Here is a 19,589-nt window from a genome sequence, read left to right as displayed (position 1 = left end):
GGGGCATCATCGCGTCGGGCATCCCTCTGGATCCGCTCTCCATCCGCATCAGCGCGGCATGACGCCACCACTCTCCGAGGAGGATCGAGGGAGGAGCGGGAGCGAGAAGGAGGACGAGCCTCGCCCACCGAGGCCCCTCCCCGCGGCGGGCGAGGAGGCCTCGGGGCGCCCGCCGCGGGCAGGACCCGTGGTGTGGTGAGTTGGCTGGCTGCGGCGCGCCGTCGTCGCAGCTAGGGCGTTCCTCGGGCGCGACACACGCACGCAGGCGCCGCGGACGACCGGAGGAGCGGGGCACCCCCACCACCCCGGGCCCGAGACTGCGCCGCTGCCGCGAGGCCAGCGCTCCACCCGCGTCACGTGACGCCCCTCTGACCCCCCCACCCCGCCACCGCCGAAGGCCAGCGCAACCCGTTGTGGCCGCCGCGAGCAGGCGCTCGGACCCCGACCGACGACGACGGCCGCCGGCCCAGCGCCGCCGACCACGCACGCCATGCGCGCCTGGATTCCCATGGACGCCGCACCGTCGCACCAGGCGTCCTCGCGATCCTTCATGGACAACAGGGTAAGCCACTGACTTGTCAGTGTATGTGGATGCGTGTGTTTGTGTGTGTGTGCATCGTCTACACGCCGGCCGGTGAACGCACGTGCTGGCTGGTACGAACCGCGTTCGGTGTTGTCCCCCTTTTTTTTTTTTTTTATTTCGCGCACCGGCCTCGCTTCTCGGGAACAGCCTTCTCCGCTTCGATTTTTTTTTCTGCTTCTTTTCTTGCTGTCTCGACCGTGACATTGAATACGGGGGCGCACTTCCTCTCTGCCACAGTAGGGAAAATGCGCGTGAAAGCGACGACATCGTTTATGAACGCACGGTGGCATGCTCTTTGTCCTCCTCCTGCACGCCGTTTGCTCCGTGTCTTTGCTTCACGTGTGTGCGAGACTCCGGAGCTGCTCACTACAATAGTCTACAGCTGACACGCGCCCCTGTGTCTTTCTCCCTCCATCTGTTCTTTTTCGCATAACGCGCTTCGCTTTCTGGCTCGAGGATACAAAGTGTCGCCGCTTTCTCTTCGCATCCATCCCTCAACGACAATTAACCGACCCTGCACGGTCGACACCGCAGCACGTGACGTCTTGTTGGGTACCCTTACATATGGCCCCGATTTGATTCGCACACTGTAACTACGAAGGATACTTTGCCGTCGTTAGCTAAGTAAACAAAGAATTCACGTTGTTCTCCTTATGCACATTTAATAAGGTGACATATATCGTAGTCAAACAGCGCGCCGTAAAAACCTACGCCGCGAGTCGGGTTTTTCCGACTTCTCTCGTGACAGCACCAATGAAGACGCGGTTTTTCTTTCCTCTTGTTTACCATCGAGCGGATCTTCTCTTTCGAGGACCGACTGCCTGTTGGAAGTAGTGAACCCTGTGTCACTATTTCCTTCTTCTTTTTAGTTGTTGTTATGATTAACACTTTTGTTCCGATAACTTCAATCGATTTTGCACCGTTTAGTTCTTTTTTCTTTATCGCGAGTCAAAACACATTTCTCTTAGCCAGTTCCGTAACGTCTGAACTAGTCTCATTTCACTAGATACTGTACACCCGACTAGCAAGTTGGAAAAGTTTCTGTGGAGTGAGCGAAATATTGCATTCGTTTCATTATTATACTCGAATGCAGCTTCAATTTCTCTCTCTCTCTCTTTTCATACGGTTGTCCAAGCTTGGCCTAGTGACCAGTATGGTCATACAGAAAAGCTTCGGCAACGAGCACGCTTCCGCACCAACCGATTCCGAATAACCTTACTTTTTTCCGCACATGCATTTACTTTCTTTATCTATGATGATAGTAACTTGTACTACGACGCCTTTTATGCGTATAGAAGCTGAAATTTCTTATTTACAGAAACACACTCCCCGGCCAAACATTTAAAGCAAATCGCTGCTTTTGTGCGACCTGAACTACAAAGCGTGCCGGCCTATCTTGTTTTTTTTTTTTCTTGTTTTTCATATCTTTAAGTTGTCTGATGCTAAACTTTTGTTCCGATGCTAAGGTTTTCTGGCCTAAGCCTTGGCATCATTCCGGCAATCGTACTAACCCTTCAACACTGTAGGCACGCTTGTGCATCTGTTCAGCGTAATTTACGAGTAGTATGTGCGCTGTGTAAAGGACTGCCCTTCCCTTTCGTTTTTTTTTTTTCATTTTGTTACTTGCAACCAAACACGAATTGGAGTATCCCGTGCTCGCATGCTACCACGAACCCTACTTCCGCGATATACCACCGCCTTTCAGCAGATATGCTTAGGCTCGGAACGCTGCCAAACATAGTTCCTCTCCTACTTTTGTGTGCGCGCGCGCGGGCAGTTAGCTAAAGAAGTTCGTAGAATTAACAAAAAAAATACAATCTGCTCATCGTATTTTTATATACATCTCTCTACTGCAACCTCCCCCCTCTTCCCCCCTTTTATATCATTAGGTTTTCTTGTTTTTTTTTTTTTTTAAATCTGAAGTGCAGTATGGGACAAAGCTCAATGCCTTCGTCGAGGATTATCATAGGTAATGGACATCCTTCGCCTGGGCTATAGCTGCTGGTAGGGGGACGGGCCAAGGTTTGCAACCGTCTATACTCCGTTTCCTACATGAGGTGCAACACTGTGGAAGCTACGCAAGTAGTGCTGTCTCCAAATTTGATCACTCCGCGCGTTCCGTCTATGCTTCGCTGCGCGCTAGCGGCGTTTGCTCGCGCGAGCATGCACGTGACGCTGCCGCGACGGGATGCAAATAAAAAAACAACGAAAAGCAAATTGATGTAAAACAACGTGTTAGCAGCCAAATAAGCGCATGGTTTGTCTGCTTCTAAGGGTGAATCCTTATTTTCATTCTGAACTGACCTTACATAAAGAACATTTTCACAAAACGCGATCAAAAAACACCGAACTATTTCTAAGCGCGAACGCAGCCACTGCAAAAAGTATCTCTAGCCTCCTCAGCGCTGCACCTGATGTATGAAACGATTGTGCTGTCCTCCTTCTCAGAGAGTGAAACCACCTTACCAAACTTTTTCCAGGCAAGCAATACACCTGTTGTCTGCACGCATGCACGGAGATGTCAGCAGTGCTGACTAAGCACTGCTCGACTGAGATGTGCATTCGGTCCGCGTCCCCCAGAAACATTAAGTATAAACCCTATGCAAGCGATCTTGCGCGCGACAAGCGACGCGATGGAGATGGCTGTCGCGTTCGCTCGTCGCCTGCAAGTCGTACCCCATGCGCGCGTTGACTTCGAGCGACGTCTACCCGGTGTTGCCGGTATGAGGGCGGCAATATCGGCGCCGAAACTAGCGTGGTGTGTTCTTTATTCATTTAAGTTGATGTATTTTACTGTAAAAAGCAGCATAAAATATTTATGAGGGTCTTGCAGCAGGTTCTTATCCTTGCACGTATAAAAATTTAATTGTTTGCTCCTTCCGTGCGACAATCGGTAGTATTTGACTAACGTACATCCAGTTCCGGCTTCGCGCTATTGTCTAGTCGCTCATGCCACTTCGGGGCGACGAGCGACAAATTCTATAGATTTGCGGAACCGAGCGATCGAGCGACAAGACCGCGAGATCTGTCCACGCGACGGCCCGATACGTCGCTCGAAGCCGTCGCTCGTCGCGCACGCAATCGCTCTCATGGGGTTTAGCCTTTACAGGTACATGCGATCGCAAAATCTTTTTTCGTACCGCGAAAGTACGTCGCAGTATAGTTCAATTTCCTCTAGACTTATCCATTCATCCGAGCGTACTGACAGGTTACAAATATGGCAGCCGTGCGTAGTAGTACATAACTTTTCGACTTGAGAATAAAAGCATTGGTTGTGACTTTTTCTTTTCCCTCTCTATCAAATTCCGTGCACCGAGAACTTCGGTGTGGTTGAGGGTATCATAGAGTGCATTATGTACCTGTATATGTTATTACTATACGAAAGATGTTTCACAAGCGTGCTATGTAATTATTGTGAAAGTATTATCTTGTTATTCTATAATATCTTACACGTAGTATTATATTTTGCGGTAATGTATTTACTATGGCGAGCAAAAAATTTTGAGACCCCAGGGCATCCGAAAAAAAAAGAAAGAAACAAAAAAGAAGCGTTGTTTGCTTGAGTTACCCTACAACGCGTAACTGTTACCTGCACTTCATTGGTTGAATGCGCACATATCCGTTCTACCACTAAATTTCATTGTGCATAATCAAGGCTGCAGAAAAATACTGTTGTTTTTTTTCGCGTTCCTGGTCGCGTTTCGCGTTCCTGGTCTCCAAACTTTGCTCGCTAATGTACATACCATGTCTCACACACGTTCAAACTGTGCATGCCGCGCGAGTTCTTCAGCTCGCCTAAAAACAACGCGAGCTAGATAGTTTCGTGGCAGCCACCGCGCGGAAGCCTCGTGTCTCACAGAAACGTGTTTCCTACGTCAAACAGCGCTGGCCGTGGACCTCTTTATGCAACATCGAAAGAAAAAAAAAAGAGATAATAAAAGGAGAAAAGACACAGAAAGGTGCATGCTCCTTACAGCATGGTCATTGTTGAGGCTCAAGGTCCGAGCATATACGCAAGGCCGCGCTCTTTACGCAATAACAATTAATTCGCAAGAACGGGAGGCAACCGGTGACGGCGCCGGCTGATGATGTCGTCTCTGTGCTTTGCACAATGTGTCGGATCTCATAATGAACGAAAAGCATTGTGAATCCAACCGACCTGATGTTATTAGATAAGTCGCTTCTCACCACTTACTTCGCTAACAGCTCCCCGCCGAGTTACCATGCCGTAGCCTTGAGGAACGCGATGACGGTAAAATTGATGAAACGAGATAAGTTGCCTATTTGTATGTTGACCGAGCGTCGTCGCTATACAAGTCGCGCATACGTATCAGACAAATGCTATAGACAGCAATACTCGTTTCGCATCCGTCTACGCTCCTTCAAGCAGTGCATATGACAAATGCGGAGTACTAATACGCATGCGGAGCAACATTGAAAACAAGCTAGCTCCAGCTCGAACAGGACGACACAATCTGGTGACAGACAAGGTACTGCCAGCTTTTTGCGTTGCCCGGTTTGCTCTGAAGTTTGTTGCGAATACACACCAACAAGCCCGTCGATGCATCTCGATGACTTAAAACAAATTTTGGTCTTGCTCTTGGGACAATGTAATTTCATTTTTTGTAACGTCTCAGATCAATCACCGCTGCGTCATAGTTCACGCAACCTGGGACACTACTTATAACCGAATCAGAAAATCAACAACAAAGACCGCAAGAAGCATTTTTGCTACATGCTCCGCGCTGCATTCCAGATCACGTAACGTTGACTCAGTTAAGCGTTACGCACGTGGTACTATAATACTGGCAGTGCGCTACGCAACGACTCCTTATTAATATTTGTTTCTCGAGATTCCAGAACGTATCATGGCTCGTCCTCTCCATGTTATCTTAGATTTCAAAAATATTGTTTTTATTATTATTGTTTGTAGGAATCTGTTGTGAACGTAGAATGCAAGGAAGGCAAAAGACGGAATTATGTCGCGCGACCGCTGGCGCTTTAGAATACAATGCAATAAAAAAGGTGAAGGAGGCTGTGGGTAAAGGCTGCTTCTAAGAGCACCTTGGCAGGAGCCCACACAGCCCCCTCCAGAAGCATTCCTTATTATCTCTGTGCTTTCCACTGTGTGTTCAGAAAAAAAAATCCATCCGTACTCTGGCTTTCTTGCTGTGAATTCGTATAGTACTGGAAACTTACAATGTTGCCTGAATTTCAGTTCAATTGCCGTTACCTCCCGAAGCGGAACTGGAGTACCATCGCAGGAATAGTACCTTTTTGACAAAGTGGCACTCGTCGCTAGCAGTATACAGCAAAACATTAAAATATTTTTCAAAGAAGAATACTATCTTCATTCTCTCCACACACAAAAAAAAGGATCCGGTCATGAAAGTATAATATTGAAGCTAATGACGAAAAATAATTTAGAACTCGAACTATGCCACAAGTTTTCCACCGAAGCGCAAAGCACCTGCGTAGTGCAGCGAAAACAACACACAGGAGCGAGAAGCTAACTCGTGAGCAAAAAAGAGTTTCTGCGGAAATTATGCAACGAACATGAAATCAACCTCCATACGGGCGACGTCGAGGAGAGGCGGTCACTACTGACAAGGCGAGAAAAAACACATTCGAGTGAGAATTGGTGGCGGAAACACGCGAACCAACTCCACTGTCTCAAATTTCCGAGTATATCAAATATTTTTATAAATCATTATTTCTACTTTTTTTGCTTAGTTAGTGAAGCAGTAAGATATGGATTTAGCTAAAAACAAACCCAGAGTAAATGTGCTCCAGCGTAAAACACTACACGCGATCAAATTCTAAATGATGCAAGTGCAGTCAATCGGTTTGTTGGCGCGAGAGCGTTATTGTTGGCACCCTTGCCACAAAGCTGCGGCGGGGGGGGGGGGGGGGGCAAGTCCACCACATCTTCAATATCTGCGGCGAAGTGCACTGATGGTCCAGTTAATATTCATCCGCACCATTTTCCGCAGTGTTGATAAGTGTTCACTACAAAGCGAGATAGATAGAACACATCTTTATCGAGAAGTCCCTGCTGGGTTCGAAAGGGGAACGGAGGAAAATCAATGGATTGCGTCACAGGTTTCTCGAAATTTCTCAAGATTCGATTCTCTTCGATTTCTCGAAGCTGGCGCTAAGCACAGGTTACTGCTGGGCTTCAATTTCGCAATCTCGAGACGGACCCGTAAAGTCAAAAAAAGAAAGTTAACTAATCAGCTTTTGTTAATTAGCTAACATCACTCTGCAATTTGCCTTGCAAGCAGCGTCCGCCTCTTCAAGTAAGCCTGATAATGTGATAGAATTGCGCTGTCTACCAGAGGAGATCCCTAATAAATCTGTTTCCATTAGGATAGATAATGCGGTATAATGGAAAGTATACACGCGCACATATTAACACTTTTGGAACGATTCTGGAGATGTCAATATTTTCCTCCGCTCGCTTGTAGTATATGATTCCTCGGTACGGTTGATTTGGTTTATGATGTTGGAAACGTCGGCTACATTCGTCGTTCGTCGCCAGATTTTCTACGACACGTGACTGTGTTATTAATATACAGAAATGACACGCAGAAATGAGAACATACACACACATTCCTCGGTGGGCTTCGCTCAATCGGAATCTTTTATTTCGGAAAATTATGCGGATCCCACGCACTGTGGGAATCTATGTAAGGAAAGCTTCCAGTGCGGTTTTCTTTGATTGTGTATAATCAGCAGTTCTGTTCACGGCGAAAGCTTTATTTCGTCCACGTTTAGTCTAACACTAGAGTGGTGAGTTGATGTTAAACGTTACCTTGCGTGCACCACTGCTGTTTGTCTGCGTAGTACACAGAACACTCATGGAGAGGTGTTTGCTTGAGACGTTGTTTCGCGCCATATTTCATAACCTCTGAGAGGTTTGAGCATTGTCATTGCCGCACATCGCATCGTGGCAGAAGTATTAAACTTGATTTGGATTATGGGGCTGTACGTGCCAAACCACAATCAGATTATGGGGCACGTCGTAGTGGCGGACTCTGGATTAATTTTGACACCGCGATGTTCATTAACGCGTCCAAAAATCTAATTGCGCGTGCGTTTCCGATTTCGCCCCCGTCGGAATGCGGCTTCCGCAGTCGGAATCAAATCCGCGACCTCTAGCAATGCAAGAGCCGCAAAGTTATCGCGGTGGGTACAAAAGTGTTGATATGACGGTCGACCGCATCCGTAGTGTCGCCTTGACCCTGCGGTGCGCTTTAATGTGGCTCTGCTTCTGCACGCCCTGCGTAGTTTGTCCACTTGACATATTTGCATGGTCATTATTTCTCATAAATAGCAGGAACGTACTGCACTGTACCTTTAACTTAAGCACTTAAGCATATCCAGTTTCCCCGAAAGCGCTGTCGTATAGTAGCAGGGTTTCCTTGCTATCTCATGTCACCTTCCCTTCCCCCCTCCTCCCTTGTATGGGAACTGCCTCTTCTCCTCCCTCCTCTCTACAATTCTATCTACATCCCCTCTGGACTCGCACGTTAATAGAAATGTAAGCGCTTCAGTTTCTGCGATGTTTTTGAGGGGAGTCACGGATAATTACAGCTGTCAAGATGCTAATGTGGCGACGCCCAGGGAGCTCGAGAGCGCATTGTGCACATTCGACGCAGTGCAAAGGTCCAAACGAGTTTCTCGGATCGCCTTTCCTCCCTGCCGCGCTCCTGTCATGTATGCACACGCTCTAAGTCACCCCCGACCAACGTTACTAGACTAGCTTCAGTTTTCAAACTCGGCGCCGTTGCGCGGAACCGCCACCCGCCCGCGCCTTCGTGGCGCTGCAGTCGCGCCCAGATTCACTTCCTCACTAGCCGGCTACGCGGGCGGGCCGGACTGAGCACGTGGTGCAGCGTTGGTGTATTCTGTGGTTCGTTGTTGACGGCGAATTTCAGCAAGCATGTCATCCGCGAAACTGTAGCCTTCGCCGAGTTTGTTAAGAATATCAGCAGACGATTCCGACGTGCTGCGTACCTGACTGCATAGGCGGCTATCGGAACAATGTCGAAAGTTCGGCGCGCCACTTTTTCTGTGCTCCCAGCAATGCGACGCTTCGCTCGGCGTGGAACGGAGCGATTCCTCGTGCCGACCGGGAACTCCCTGCGAAATCCACGGCACGTGCTCGTGCCATTGCTCCCGCGTTCGTCGTCTTCCACAGCTGGCTGCGTTGCCGTTCGTTCCTCCAGCGTAGAATTTCACTTCTGTCTTAGTAATAGGGAGGCCGCGTTTCCGGGGCATGAGCCATAGCTTAAGGGGACAAGAGCCATCTATTGTCTTACGTAACGGACAGATTTAATTTTGAAGAAATTTAATTTCGAATAATCACGAGCGGCAAATGGCTGGCGAAGGCTGCTAATCACGCCGCCGAGCAAACTCGAGACATCGAACGCAAGCGACAACGGCAGACTGTGGGCATACCGTCAGTGACGTCGTTCTCTCCATCGCAGTCGATTGTGTGTGCAACCTCATAATTGAGAAATACTTTAATGAACCCTCGGGATTAACCCAGTGATAAACACAGGGGCCGCACGTTTCAGCTTCGCTGGTTAACCATCTTCACGGAGTGGAAGAGCCGACGATTTCCTTTCTTTTGTTTTCTTTTTTTTTGCGGCTTGTGTGTTGTAGAAGTTGAGGAGGACGCCGGGATGAAAAACTTGGGAGGTTTTATTTACATTATTTACAGTGAGAGTCAAATAACAGTCTTAAAGTCATTACGGGCCGGCAGCAACTCGGACGCTGTGGCCCGTGGCAAGAAGCTCGAAAGAGATGAATCAAGGAATGCTCTAGGAATGCTCTTCTGCTGCTCCCGGTCTGCGTCCTTTAAGCCCTTCGGTGTCTCGAAGACCCGTCACGTTCGGCCAATGGGAGAGTCCGCTCAGGTGACGCCATTTTCGGCCAATCGGCGAGCCCGCTCGGGTGTCGTCATTATCGGCCAATGGTAGGCGCCCGTGCGATGGAGTCACACACGGCGAAGAAAGTCGCTGCTTGGTCCCCCTGCGGTCTTGCCTTGCTCACTTGCAATGCGCCGTCACAATAGATGGATGGGGGGCGACGCCGCCAGGTTTTCACGGCGCATTACAGCCGTCTTGCTTCGGGACCCACTTTACCCGCAACAGTGCCAGGCTCTCGCTTCGCTTTCGGGAAGAGTCAAGCAGTGAATAGCTCCACCTGCGGCACACGAAGTGGGGGCCGCCAACTTGTTTGCACGTGCCGCCCCTCAGGAATGTGGTATCCGTGCTTCTGCGCTCCTTAATTAGCTGTGGTGCGATTCTATGTGCTCTGGTGAACTCGAAGTAGGCTCAGGAAACGGTCCCGTATCTAACAGTGTTCAAAGACTGACCTCATCTTTCTTTTTGTAGCGCTTCTTTGGCGTGGTGAGAAGCTTCAGTGCGGATGAAGATCATCCTACAATCACGCACTTTGGCCAGATCTTAAGGCTCCTGAGCCTAAACTGCGCGAAACGTTAAGACGAGAGCAAGAAACACAGGACATTTAGAAACGCAGCTTCTGCGCTTCGCTGTATGCGTTTCTTGCTTTCGTGCAGTTTACCCTTCTTTCAGTATGAAACAACTGGCCCGATAAATCTTATTGCTGTCGGTGGATACCGCTTTCTCGTGGTATCACTAATTCGGACAAGGGAGAACGCCAGCGAGCGTGAAACACGCGCAAACTGCCCGTGAAGTGGTTCTTGAAGGGGTAAGGAAAGGTTGTCGCTGTTTTCTGCAGCCCTTGCGGGAGCACGGCTCAGCGCCAACGGGGGTGAGGGGGGATAGTGGGAGCAAAGGAGATAGGAGAGTAGAGGGTTAAAGGGTCGCCATGGCAGCGGATGAGTAGTCCGGTAGGAAGGGCCCAGTGGGTCCGGTAGGATTGGTGATCTGGTGAAAGGCCAGGGAGCGGTGATCCAGCAGGAGCCAGATGATTGGGGCAGTTCGAGTAGCCTAGAGTGGTTTGGGTAGCCGTGAGGCTATGCGTCTTTGGAGAAAATCCTAGAGTCTCGCCGAGAGCCCCGACGAGTCGAGGTACTCGACGACACTCAGGAGGGCTGGTAGCTCGCTACGACCAGGGAAGAGGATGTCTTCCTGTCGTGTAGAAGGAAGCCCCAGTCGTCGGAACTCCTGCAGGAGACGGTCACGCTGCTGCAGGTAGGCAGGGCAGGCCAGCAGGAGGTGCTCCAGGGTCTCGGGCTCCCCACAGGAGGCACAGGCTGGAGAGGCGACGAGGCCGTGCCGGTGGCGGCGAGCACCCGTCCAACAGCAGCCAATCCTCAGTCGCAGAAGGAGGGAGGTCTCCCTGCGTGCGAGGCCGCGCTGTGGAAGTGGTCGCGGAGGGCGGCCCAAGGACATCCGCTTGTCCGGATGGTAGGCCAGCAGATGGCGCCGAAGCCTGTGGCATGTGAAATCACTGGCTGTCACTGCCAGGCTGGGCGGGACCACGCAGTGGTGGGCACGCTTTGCCAGTGCATCTGCTTCCTCGTTGCCCGGTATCCCTACGTGGGCTGGAAGCCAGTGCAGGGATACTGAGCAGCCCGCCTCCTGGAGCGCCATCAGCCTTGACGAGAGCAGGGCAACCCCGAGGCTGGCCCTTTCTGGCCTCTGCAGGCTGAGGAGTGCCGCCTTGGAGTCGCAGTAGATGGTCACTGGGGTCACTGGCAGCTCCTCTGCGAGTAAGTCCACAGCCAGGTGAAGGCCTGCAACCTCTGCTGCTGTTGACGTCGCATGGTTGGGGAGGCGACACTGCTTGCTCTTCCCCAAAGCGGGCACCACGCAGGCCGCAGTCGACGAGCCTGTGTCCGGCATTACCGAGCCGTCAACGTAGATCTGCAGGTTTCCACCGTGGTCCTCATGCAGGAGGGAAGCAGCCGTCTGTTGAAGGGCACAAGTTGGGGAGCGCCGTTTGGAAACGCCGGGCAGCTCTGTGGTGATGGGTATGGGTGGTCTCTGGGGAGGAGGCAGTTGTGCGTTGTTCGCTGGAGGCCTCCCAATCACCTCTTCGTACAGCCCACAGAGTCTGCCCATCTGTGAATGGGGCCGTGAGCGCAGTCGGGAGAGCAGGGCACTGCCGTCTGGTCCATGGTGGAGGCAGTCAACATGGCGTAGCCCTTGCTGTAGGAGGAGGAGTGACAGGGGCCATGCTCCCGCCTCGGCCAAGGTTGCAGCGACTTGGGAGCTGCGGGGAGCGCCCAGGCAGAGCCTAATCGCGGCCCGATGCTGCAGCTCTAGCTTCTTGAGACGGGCTGGTGGTAGTGCCACGAGTGGGAGGGCGTACCGCAGGCGTGAGGTGGCTGCTGCATCGTACAGCCGTAGTGCCCACCCAGTGGTACAGCCCTGTCCTCGGGAAAGAAGCTGGGAGACTGCCTTGCGGACACGGAGGACCTGGACATGCAGGGTCTTGACAGCAGGCAGCCAGGACAGTCGGTGATCAATGCGCAGCCCCAGGTACGTCACTGTAGTGCTCCAGGGTAACTGGACGCCTTCCAGGTGCAGCCGGGGTGCTGTGCGGCGGGCAGCTGCTCTTGGGTGGAGCAGCATGGCCTCCGTCTTCCTAGCCGAGATGGCAAGGCCAATGCTGCTCAGGTAAGCAGCGGCGGTGTCAAGAGCTCTTTGCAGGGCTGAGCGCGCGCTGCGGTGGTTGTGTGGTGGGCTTCGCACCCACAGGGCGATGTCGTCCGCGTAGATGGAGGCACTCACCGGATAGTCGGGGTCGATCGGCAGGGCAGCAGGAAGCCGGGCCAGGGCCAGGTTGAACAGGAAAGGGCTCACCACTGACCCTTGTGGCACGCCCGCTGCCACCGGACGAGGGGAGCTCTTCGATCGGCCCACTCGTACCCTGAGGGTGCGTTCCTCTAGGAACGACGAGATGAACCGCCGCAGATTCCCGTTGATGCCAAGTAGGTCCAGGGCCTGCTGAACGACTGGGTGGGGCAGGCCGTCGAAGGCCCCCTTGATGTCGATAAGCACCAGGAGCACGGCGTCACCGCAGGCCTTGGCCTCTTCCAGCGTGGAGACCACATCCGCGATGGAGTCCGCGGTGCATCGGCGCCGCCGGAACCCCGTCTGCTCATCGGCCAGGAAGCCACGGGCACGGGCCACCCAGTCCAGTCGGACCAAAGCAATGGCCTCCATCACCTTACAGGAGGCGGAAGTGAGGGAGACCGGCCGGTAGGAGCTCACGTTTCCAACCGGCTTTCCGGCCTTCAGGATGGGGGCCACGATGGCTGTGCGCCACTGCTCCGGCACCTGCCCTGACCTCCAGATGTCGTTATAGCAGTCGAGCAGGCGCTGCTGCTCGCTGGCGGCCAGGTTGCGGAGCATTTGGGTCGTCACTCCGTCGGCTCCTGGTGCGCTGCGGCGCTTCCCCCTCTTCAGGGCCACTTGGAGCTCGTGCAGCGTCAGGGGGTCCTGGCAGATAGCAGTGATCTGGCTCGATGTCCACCCCGGGTGATGGTTGTGCAAGCAGCTAGGCAGGCTGAGGGAAGGCTGTCCTACCGGCAGGATGGCTGCAGTGCGTGGTACAGCCGGCGCGAACTGGTCGGCGAGGAGCTCCGCAAGGGCCTCTTCGCTGATGCCCAGCGTGATGGCAGCGGCGAGGACAGGTTGTAGGTTTGTTCTCCTGCCGGTGAGAGATTTGAGGAGTCTCCAAGCCAGGGGTCCCCTGGATCTGTCCTCGATGGCAGAGCAGAGGCTCCTCCAGCTCTGGCTCCTCCTGCGCCGGGCCTGGCGCCTGCAGCGGGCATCCGCGCGTCTGTACTCGGTCCAATGCTCTGCCTTGCCCGTCCGGATTGCTCTGCGCTCCATACGGCGCCTGGAGGCGCGGAGGTTGAGCAGGTGGAGGTCCGGAGCGGGGGTATCTGGTTGGGCAGAGCACTGAACGGTGGCAGCCTGAGCACAATCCGCAATGGCGCTGAGGAAGTCACGGCCATCGTCCAAATTGCTGCAGTGCTTCCGGAACAGGGACCAGTCTGTGACGTCGTAAGTTCTTGTCCTAGGCCTTCTCCCAGACACGGGGCTGATCACGATGGGGAAGTGGTCAGACCCCCATGTGTCCGGAGTTGTGGCCCAGGAGTAGCACTGCTCGGTGGTGAGGGAGAGGTCGATGGCCGTGCGAGCTCCGCGGCGGACGTAGGTAGGCTCCCCAGTGTTCAACATCAGCAGGCCAGCTCGGCTGATGGCGTCTGTGAGGTCCTTGCCTCGGCGGGTGCAGCTGCGGCTACCCCAATCCGTGTGGTGTGCGTTGAAGTCACCGCACAGGACTGCATGGCCACCGAGGCGAACAGCCAGCTGTACGAGGCTGGAAGGATCCCACGGCTTTCCTGGACGAATGTAGATGCTCGCCACAGCGGTGTCTTGGCTGCCAAGGCGTACGGTGACGGCACATGACTCCAGGGGGCCACCCGCGATGTCAGCAACAGGTAGAACAGCATGCGCCAGGGTGCTGCGGACGTAGATTGCCGTGCGTGGCTTCCCTGTCTTGTGGGCTCCATCTAGGCAGGGTGCTGCAGTGCAACTGCGTGTGACACAGGTGGTGGCGCCCGAGTAGCCAGTGTAGCCGGGGAGCCGTACGTTCTCGGCCACGGCGTATACCTCCTGCAGTGCGAGGACGTCGAAGTCGCACCGCAGGAGGTACTCACACAGCTCGCCGTGCCGTCGCTGCAGCGAGTTTACGTTCCACTGGAGCACCCTCGGGCGGCGGCGGCGGGACCTCGATGAGATGCTAGCCATGCTGGTGTTGGGTGGATGGCACGCCTCCCGCCACGCAAACTGCCCGTCCGCACGAGCTCAAGGCTGCGGCGAGGCGTCTGCAGTGGAGCTCGATGGAACGGCGCTGCCATCTGGCGGTTGTCACAGAAGTGGCGACAGCGGCTGTAAGCGCGTGGGCGGAGAGTTTTACAACTGAAGCTAGTCTAGTAACGTTGCCCCCGACGGGGTGTGCCAGACAGCAGCAGCAGTGTCGTTTCTTCGCGTCGTTTTGCCATCATTCGTGCCTTATATAGGTTTGGAGGGGAGGGGGGCAGTGGTGCACGTCTATGAAGCTGAACGGATTGGCCTGGCTGTTCAATTTACACGGTGGACACGTCGCAGGCCTTTCTCGGAGCAAAAATATCTTTCTTTACCGCAAGCACATTATAAGCTCATTTGATGCTTCGTTTTAATTCGACACGATGGCTTCTTACCTTTTACTAGGATAGCGGACTCGGCATCCGTGGTTTCCATGTCGGTGGCCATAGCACACGACGCCGGCAGCCGGGCGATGTATAAGGTTTTATAAGGAAGTTAATTTTTTCGGAACAGGCATTTAGTATATCGTGCAGTCAGTGATGAAGCTATATCAGTATTTTACCGATTTCGTTAATGTAAAATACAATGATAATACAAAAAAGACGACGCTAAAGTGGCTGCGGGCTGAGCAGGAGAGGGCTGCTGCAGCAATCCAACTTTGCACGTCACACCATGACTCAGCATGACGGCGCCACGCTATGTCATCGCCCCCAATGGGTCAAACATGCGTGCGAGCAGATTTGTTTCGACTCTTGTACGTTACATTCACAAAGTACTGTTCTCTTTTTTTATTCATTGCAAATATGCACATTCTGCGGGGAAAGACATTTTAGTGTAAGTCGACTTGCGGTAAAGGGTATCCTATCATATAGGCTTACGTGGCGTATATTGGGCGCGACGTACGCGCGTGTTGAATAGACGGAGGCGCGAGTGACCCCTGAACTTCAGCTGTGACCACGTTTGTGTGGAATGGCCCAGTGTTATTAGAAAAGGAATAATATTTATTTCGACGAGTAATTTATGATGATGATGATGATGATGCTACGTTTTCTTCACCTTTGTGCTGCCGCTGTTCTGTGACATCTGAAAACACAGCTGCAACGATACCAGCAAGAGAAAAAGAGATCCCTCATACTCTATGATAGAGCCTGATGGCCAAACTTCCCACTCTCGGCTTATGTCGTGATCAAATCTACCCAGTGCTACACGATGTCATTGTATAGGCCGTCGCTGAATTCGGTTTTTTCCTTCTTTATTTTCGCATACTCGAACTTTTTCTCTTCTCTGCACGAAATGCCTGCAATAATTTTTTTCGAGGAAAACTTATATTGCCTTCAAGGTAACTGTAACTTCTTTTTTTTTTTTTTTCGTTAAACGGTAAACAGTGAACTTGCAACATTTTATGCATAAACCTCCCTGCAAGTATTTGTTGCGACCAAAACTAACGTTCAAGAACTACATTTTTATCTGGACGATGAGCAAAATGTGCACAAGGTGAATGCAGGAGCCAACGTTTCGACAAGTGGACTTGTCTTCTTCAAGGCGACGTACGCTTTCCTCGCCACAGTATATATATATATATATATATATATATATATATATATATAAAACGTTGGCTCCTGCATTCACCTTGTTCACGTTTTGCTCATCGTTTGGAATTTCCATCTTCCGCATTCCTCGTCTTTTCCCTTGATTTTCCCCTTCTTTATCCTTGGCGATAAGCAGCGGAGAAATCACGATTCAGACGGCTAGTTATAATCGCTCTCTTTATTCTTCGTTCTCTTTTTTTGCTCGGGGTACTAATCCGACATCTCTGCGCTGCAGACTGCTTCGGACAACGTGTAAAGACTGCTCGCGTCGACAACCCCCCGCCCCCACCTCCCCGCACATATCCCACCGCCTTTAATCTGCACGGCTCCCACATCAGGCATGGAGCTAAATATCTTTGAGAAGCCTGGGGGTTCGATGATGGTGTTTCCCGCTTCCTTTATTTATTTTCTTTCATTTCTTTTTTTTCTGAACAAAAATGTACAAGTTGGTGTTCGTGGGTCAGTAGTTTGTTTATTGGAACAGCTGTATTCTAGAACAGCCAAGTCTCAGATGTTTGCAGAGCCTCGGAAACACGTTGCTCTAACGTCCCTTCGAGATTTTCAGAATGGCACCGGCCGCGGAAGGCCAGTGACTGTGGCGTTGCGCTACTCATTTGCGTAGTATCGGAACGTTAGGCCCCCCACGATTTGATTTGATACGCACACATCGGAATATGTTTGCGGGCATTTCGGGCGCTCGAGAAAGTAATTGTAAGCAATTTGTTCACCACAGGCCAATAGCGTATGTGCAAGCTGAAAGACCGCACAAGTTGAAAGTACTTCAGTGGCACACTGTGGCGAAGGCAAACTGTCTTTTAGCAGGACTCGTAGCTTAAGTTATGCTTTCTGACCGTTATCTCACCCAAAAGGGTGTAAAAACAAATTAAACAGCGTGACCATACTTTCTTAGTTCTTGCTGGTTCTCACTGCTCTTAGCACGTGTGCACGATGAAAAAGTTTTTCAAAGCGCGCTTTCTCTCTCTCTCTCTCTCAGACGCACATTTTCCGATTACTTTTTCGCGTTTGATAATTTCCTCCTAGCTTTTTTTTTTTTACTTTAACTGCACTAATTACATTCTATAACACGGAAAAAGATAATGCGATGAAACGTAACAATCGCCGAGCCGCGCTTGTTGACGCCTTGGTCGATGCACGGGGCCTCAACGAGCTCCACATAATTCGAGTGTTGAGAACATATGTTTCACTGCGAAAGCACGGCGTGCGCGTTCCCTGCGCGCGGGCAGTGCCGACACCCTCTAGAGAACTTGCGGCCTTCTGGCTGACCCTCTCCCCTTGAGCTACGTCACGCAGAAGAGGTCAACATAGAAGTTCCGTGCAGCGCGCTGCGATGTGCGAGGTGTTGGCAGTGCACCCTTCTCGGTGGTTTGGGTGAGGGAAAGGTCGCTTATTCCGCAGCCCATACGGGAGCACGGCGCAACAGTGCAGCCTTTCTTTGCTCGCAGCCGGACCCCGCACCTGCCCTTTGCTTGCTTTGTTTCCATCGCACTCCCCGGCCTCTTAAGACATCTCTGAAAAGCTTAAGCTTTTCGCGGAAGTGACAACCGAAACAACAGTCGTCAGCGTTTTAGTGCCTCCGATTTTCCCCGGACCGTGGCGCAGTGTCGTCGACCAGTGTACGTTGAACTCGTCTTCACGGGAACACGGGCTCGCGCGCCTTGCAGGGTCAGTGAACTCGGAAGCAGCGTCGCAGGTGATGCGATGGTCAGGCAGTACCAATGCGCCCACGCGCGCCTTAGTCGGCCCTCTCTAATAGCCGTCCGTCGGTTCGTTCCTCAAGATTTGCTGGTCGGCTATTGCCGGGTGCGTCCCGTGTATCGTGGTACTGAGGCAACACCTTTCGCCTCCTTTGTCTTCTCGAAAGAAAAGAAATTGAACGCAGCGAGGATGACGCTGCTTCCGCGAGATAGAAGTTTTGATAGATATGTACAAGTTTTGATCAAGAGAAAAAAAACATTAAGGCGATGTATACAAAATGCTAGCATAAAGAAAGCACGTGTAGAATACCGTATGAACTCAAGCAGGCTAGGTGACTATTTGCCACCTCCCCGTTTCGAAGGGGCTGCCAATAAATCATCCTCATCGGCATGCCAGTTTCGTTAGGCATTTCAGGTACACATCGGCTACCATGATACAGTACTAGGCGTTGCCGTCGTGAGCTGTCAGCGCGACTGTTTCTCTGAAGCGATGGAAACAGCGCGACGTTCCAGAGAAATGCAAATGTAGAAAAGAGCAGAGACGCTCGTGTTTTTCCTTTATCGCGCGGTCTTGCAGCTGTTGCGCTCGTGCGGTGCGTGACCTACCCGTCTGCGACTCTGTTTGCTTCGACTGGCCGTGACTGCGCGCCTTTTCGGGTGCAAGGGAAAATTAGTAGTGCTACGCGTGGCCCGAAGTCTAGCGTATCGGAATATCATCCCGGACAAAGTGTGGGCTTAAAGCTGGCGCAGGCAGACAGAAAACGTCCCAGAAAATTATTTTGCTTATTCATATATTCATATATTATATTTATGCATAATATTTTATTCATAATTCGTAATATTTCATATTCATAATATTTATTCATAATTATTCATAATTAATATATCGTTTATATGAATTTGTTCACATGATATGCAGACAAAAAAAGAAAGAAATGGGAAAGGTAAACGTTCCGCTCCCTATCGTTCTCTGTTGATTATTGCGGTCTTTTTTTTTTTTTTGAAGGTTTATGTTTTGCTATATTTTGCAGCATACAAATGTGTTGGCGGAGTCGTTGGGATTCGATTGCAGCCGCATTCCAACGCAGCTGGAATGCAAAAGAAAAAAAAAACACTCCGGTGCTTGGATTTGGTTTTCGTCAAGAGACCAGAAGTGAAGAAACTCCCTCTCCCCGTACGCGTGAGCATGGGAGACTAAACCTTTCCTTTTTTGAGCCAAAAGCTGAAAAGGAATGCAGAGTTCAACCTCGCCATGGACTGCCGGGAACGAAAACCAGTGAGTGGCAACAACCTGTACAGTTTACAGCATGTCCATTTGGGCGGGTTGGTATGCATTTTTTTTTTTAATAGCAGATTTTTAGAGAGCGCAATGCAGGGACATAGACGCCAAGCACTCCGTCCTGTGGCTCTTTTTCTGTGTCCTGCGTCGCGCTGTTTAAAAAATTCAGTTGTGATTTAGCGGTAAATGCGAGAGATATGCGTTAGCGTTACGTCGCACCTTTTTGAGGTCCCGGATCTATGATTTCTCCCGTGTTCAGCACATTGCAAAGCGTTGTTCAAGAGCTCGCTTCGAGCTCCTGAACAACACTCCGTGCTGCCTCTTCGAGGAGCGAAGTGCACCTGAAGTGCACCTGTCCGGAGCAGACTGTATAAGCTGTCCCATCACCTCTCCACCCGTACCACGTGACCGGCTTCCCACACTTCACACACATAGACATTTCTTCTTTCTTTTTTTTCAATTTGACACTGCTAATGCTAACGCACTTAATCACGCGTCCACGCGAGACCTGTGGTTGCCAACTACCGGAATGATGCCTCGCTTATACAGCCATGCTCTTGGCGGCAACTACCCTTCACCGATTATGAGACAATGTAGCATTGA

At 51.5% G+C, this 19,589-nt stretch overlaps 1 protein-coding gene across 2 annotated transcripts in view; it reads left to right on the top strand.

Moving 5' to 3' along the window:
* Positions 1-407: 407 nt before the first annotated feature.
* The window catches only part of Tet (Ten-Eleven Translocation (TET) family protein), a 214,941-nt gene continuing 195,759 nt past the window's right edge, over positions 408-19,589 (top strand). Inside the window, exon 1 of one of the 2 annotated variants that reach the window (XM_075694244.1) lies at positions 408-562. In XM_075694244.1, the coding sequence (XP_075550359.1) occupies positions 491-562 (72 nt within the window). In that variant the 5' untranslated portion in view covers positions 408-490. The remainder of the gene's footprint in view (positions 563-19,589) is intronic. The other variant, XM_075694247.1, reaches the window with a different exon arrangement.

This window comes from Dermacentor variabilis, chromosome 1 (genome assembly GCF_050947875.1).
Source record: "Dermacentor variabilis isolate Ectoservices chromosome 1, ASM5094787v1, whole genome shotgun sequence".
Lineage (NCBI taxonomy): Eukaryota > Metazoa > Arthropoda > Arachnida > Ixodida > Ixodidae > Dermacentor > Dermacentor variabilis.
The sequence above is the reverse complement of the archived record's forward strand: the minus strand, read 5'-3'. Positions and strand labels throughout refer to the sequence as shown.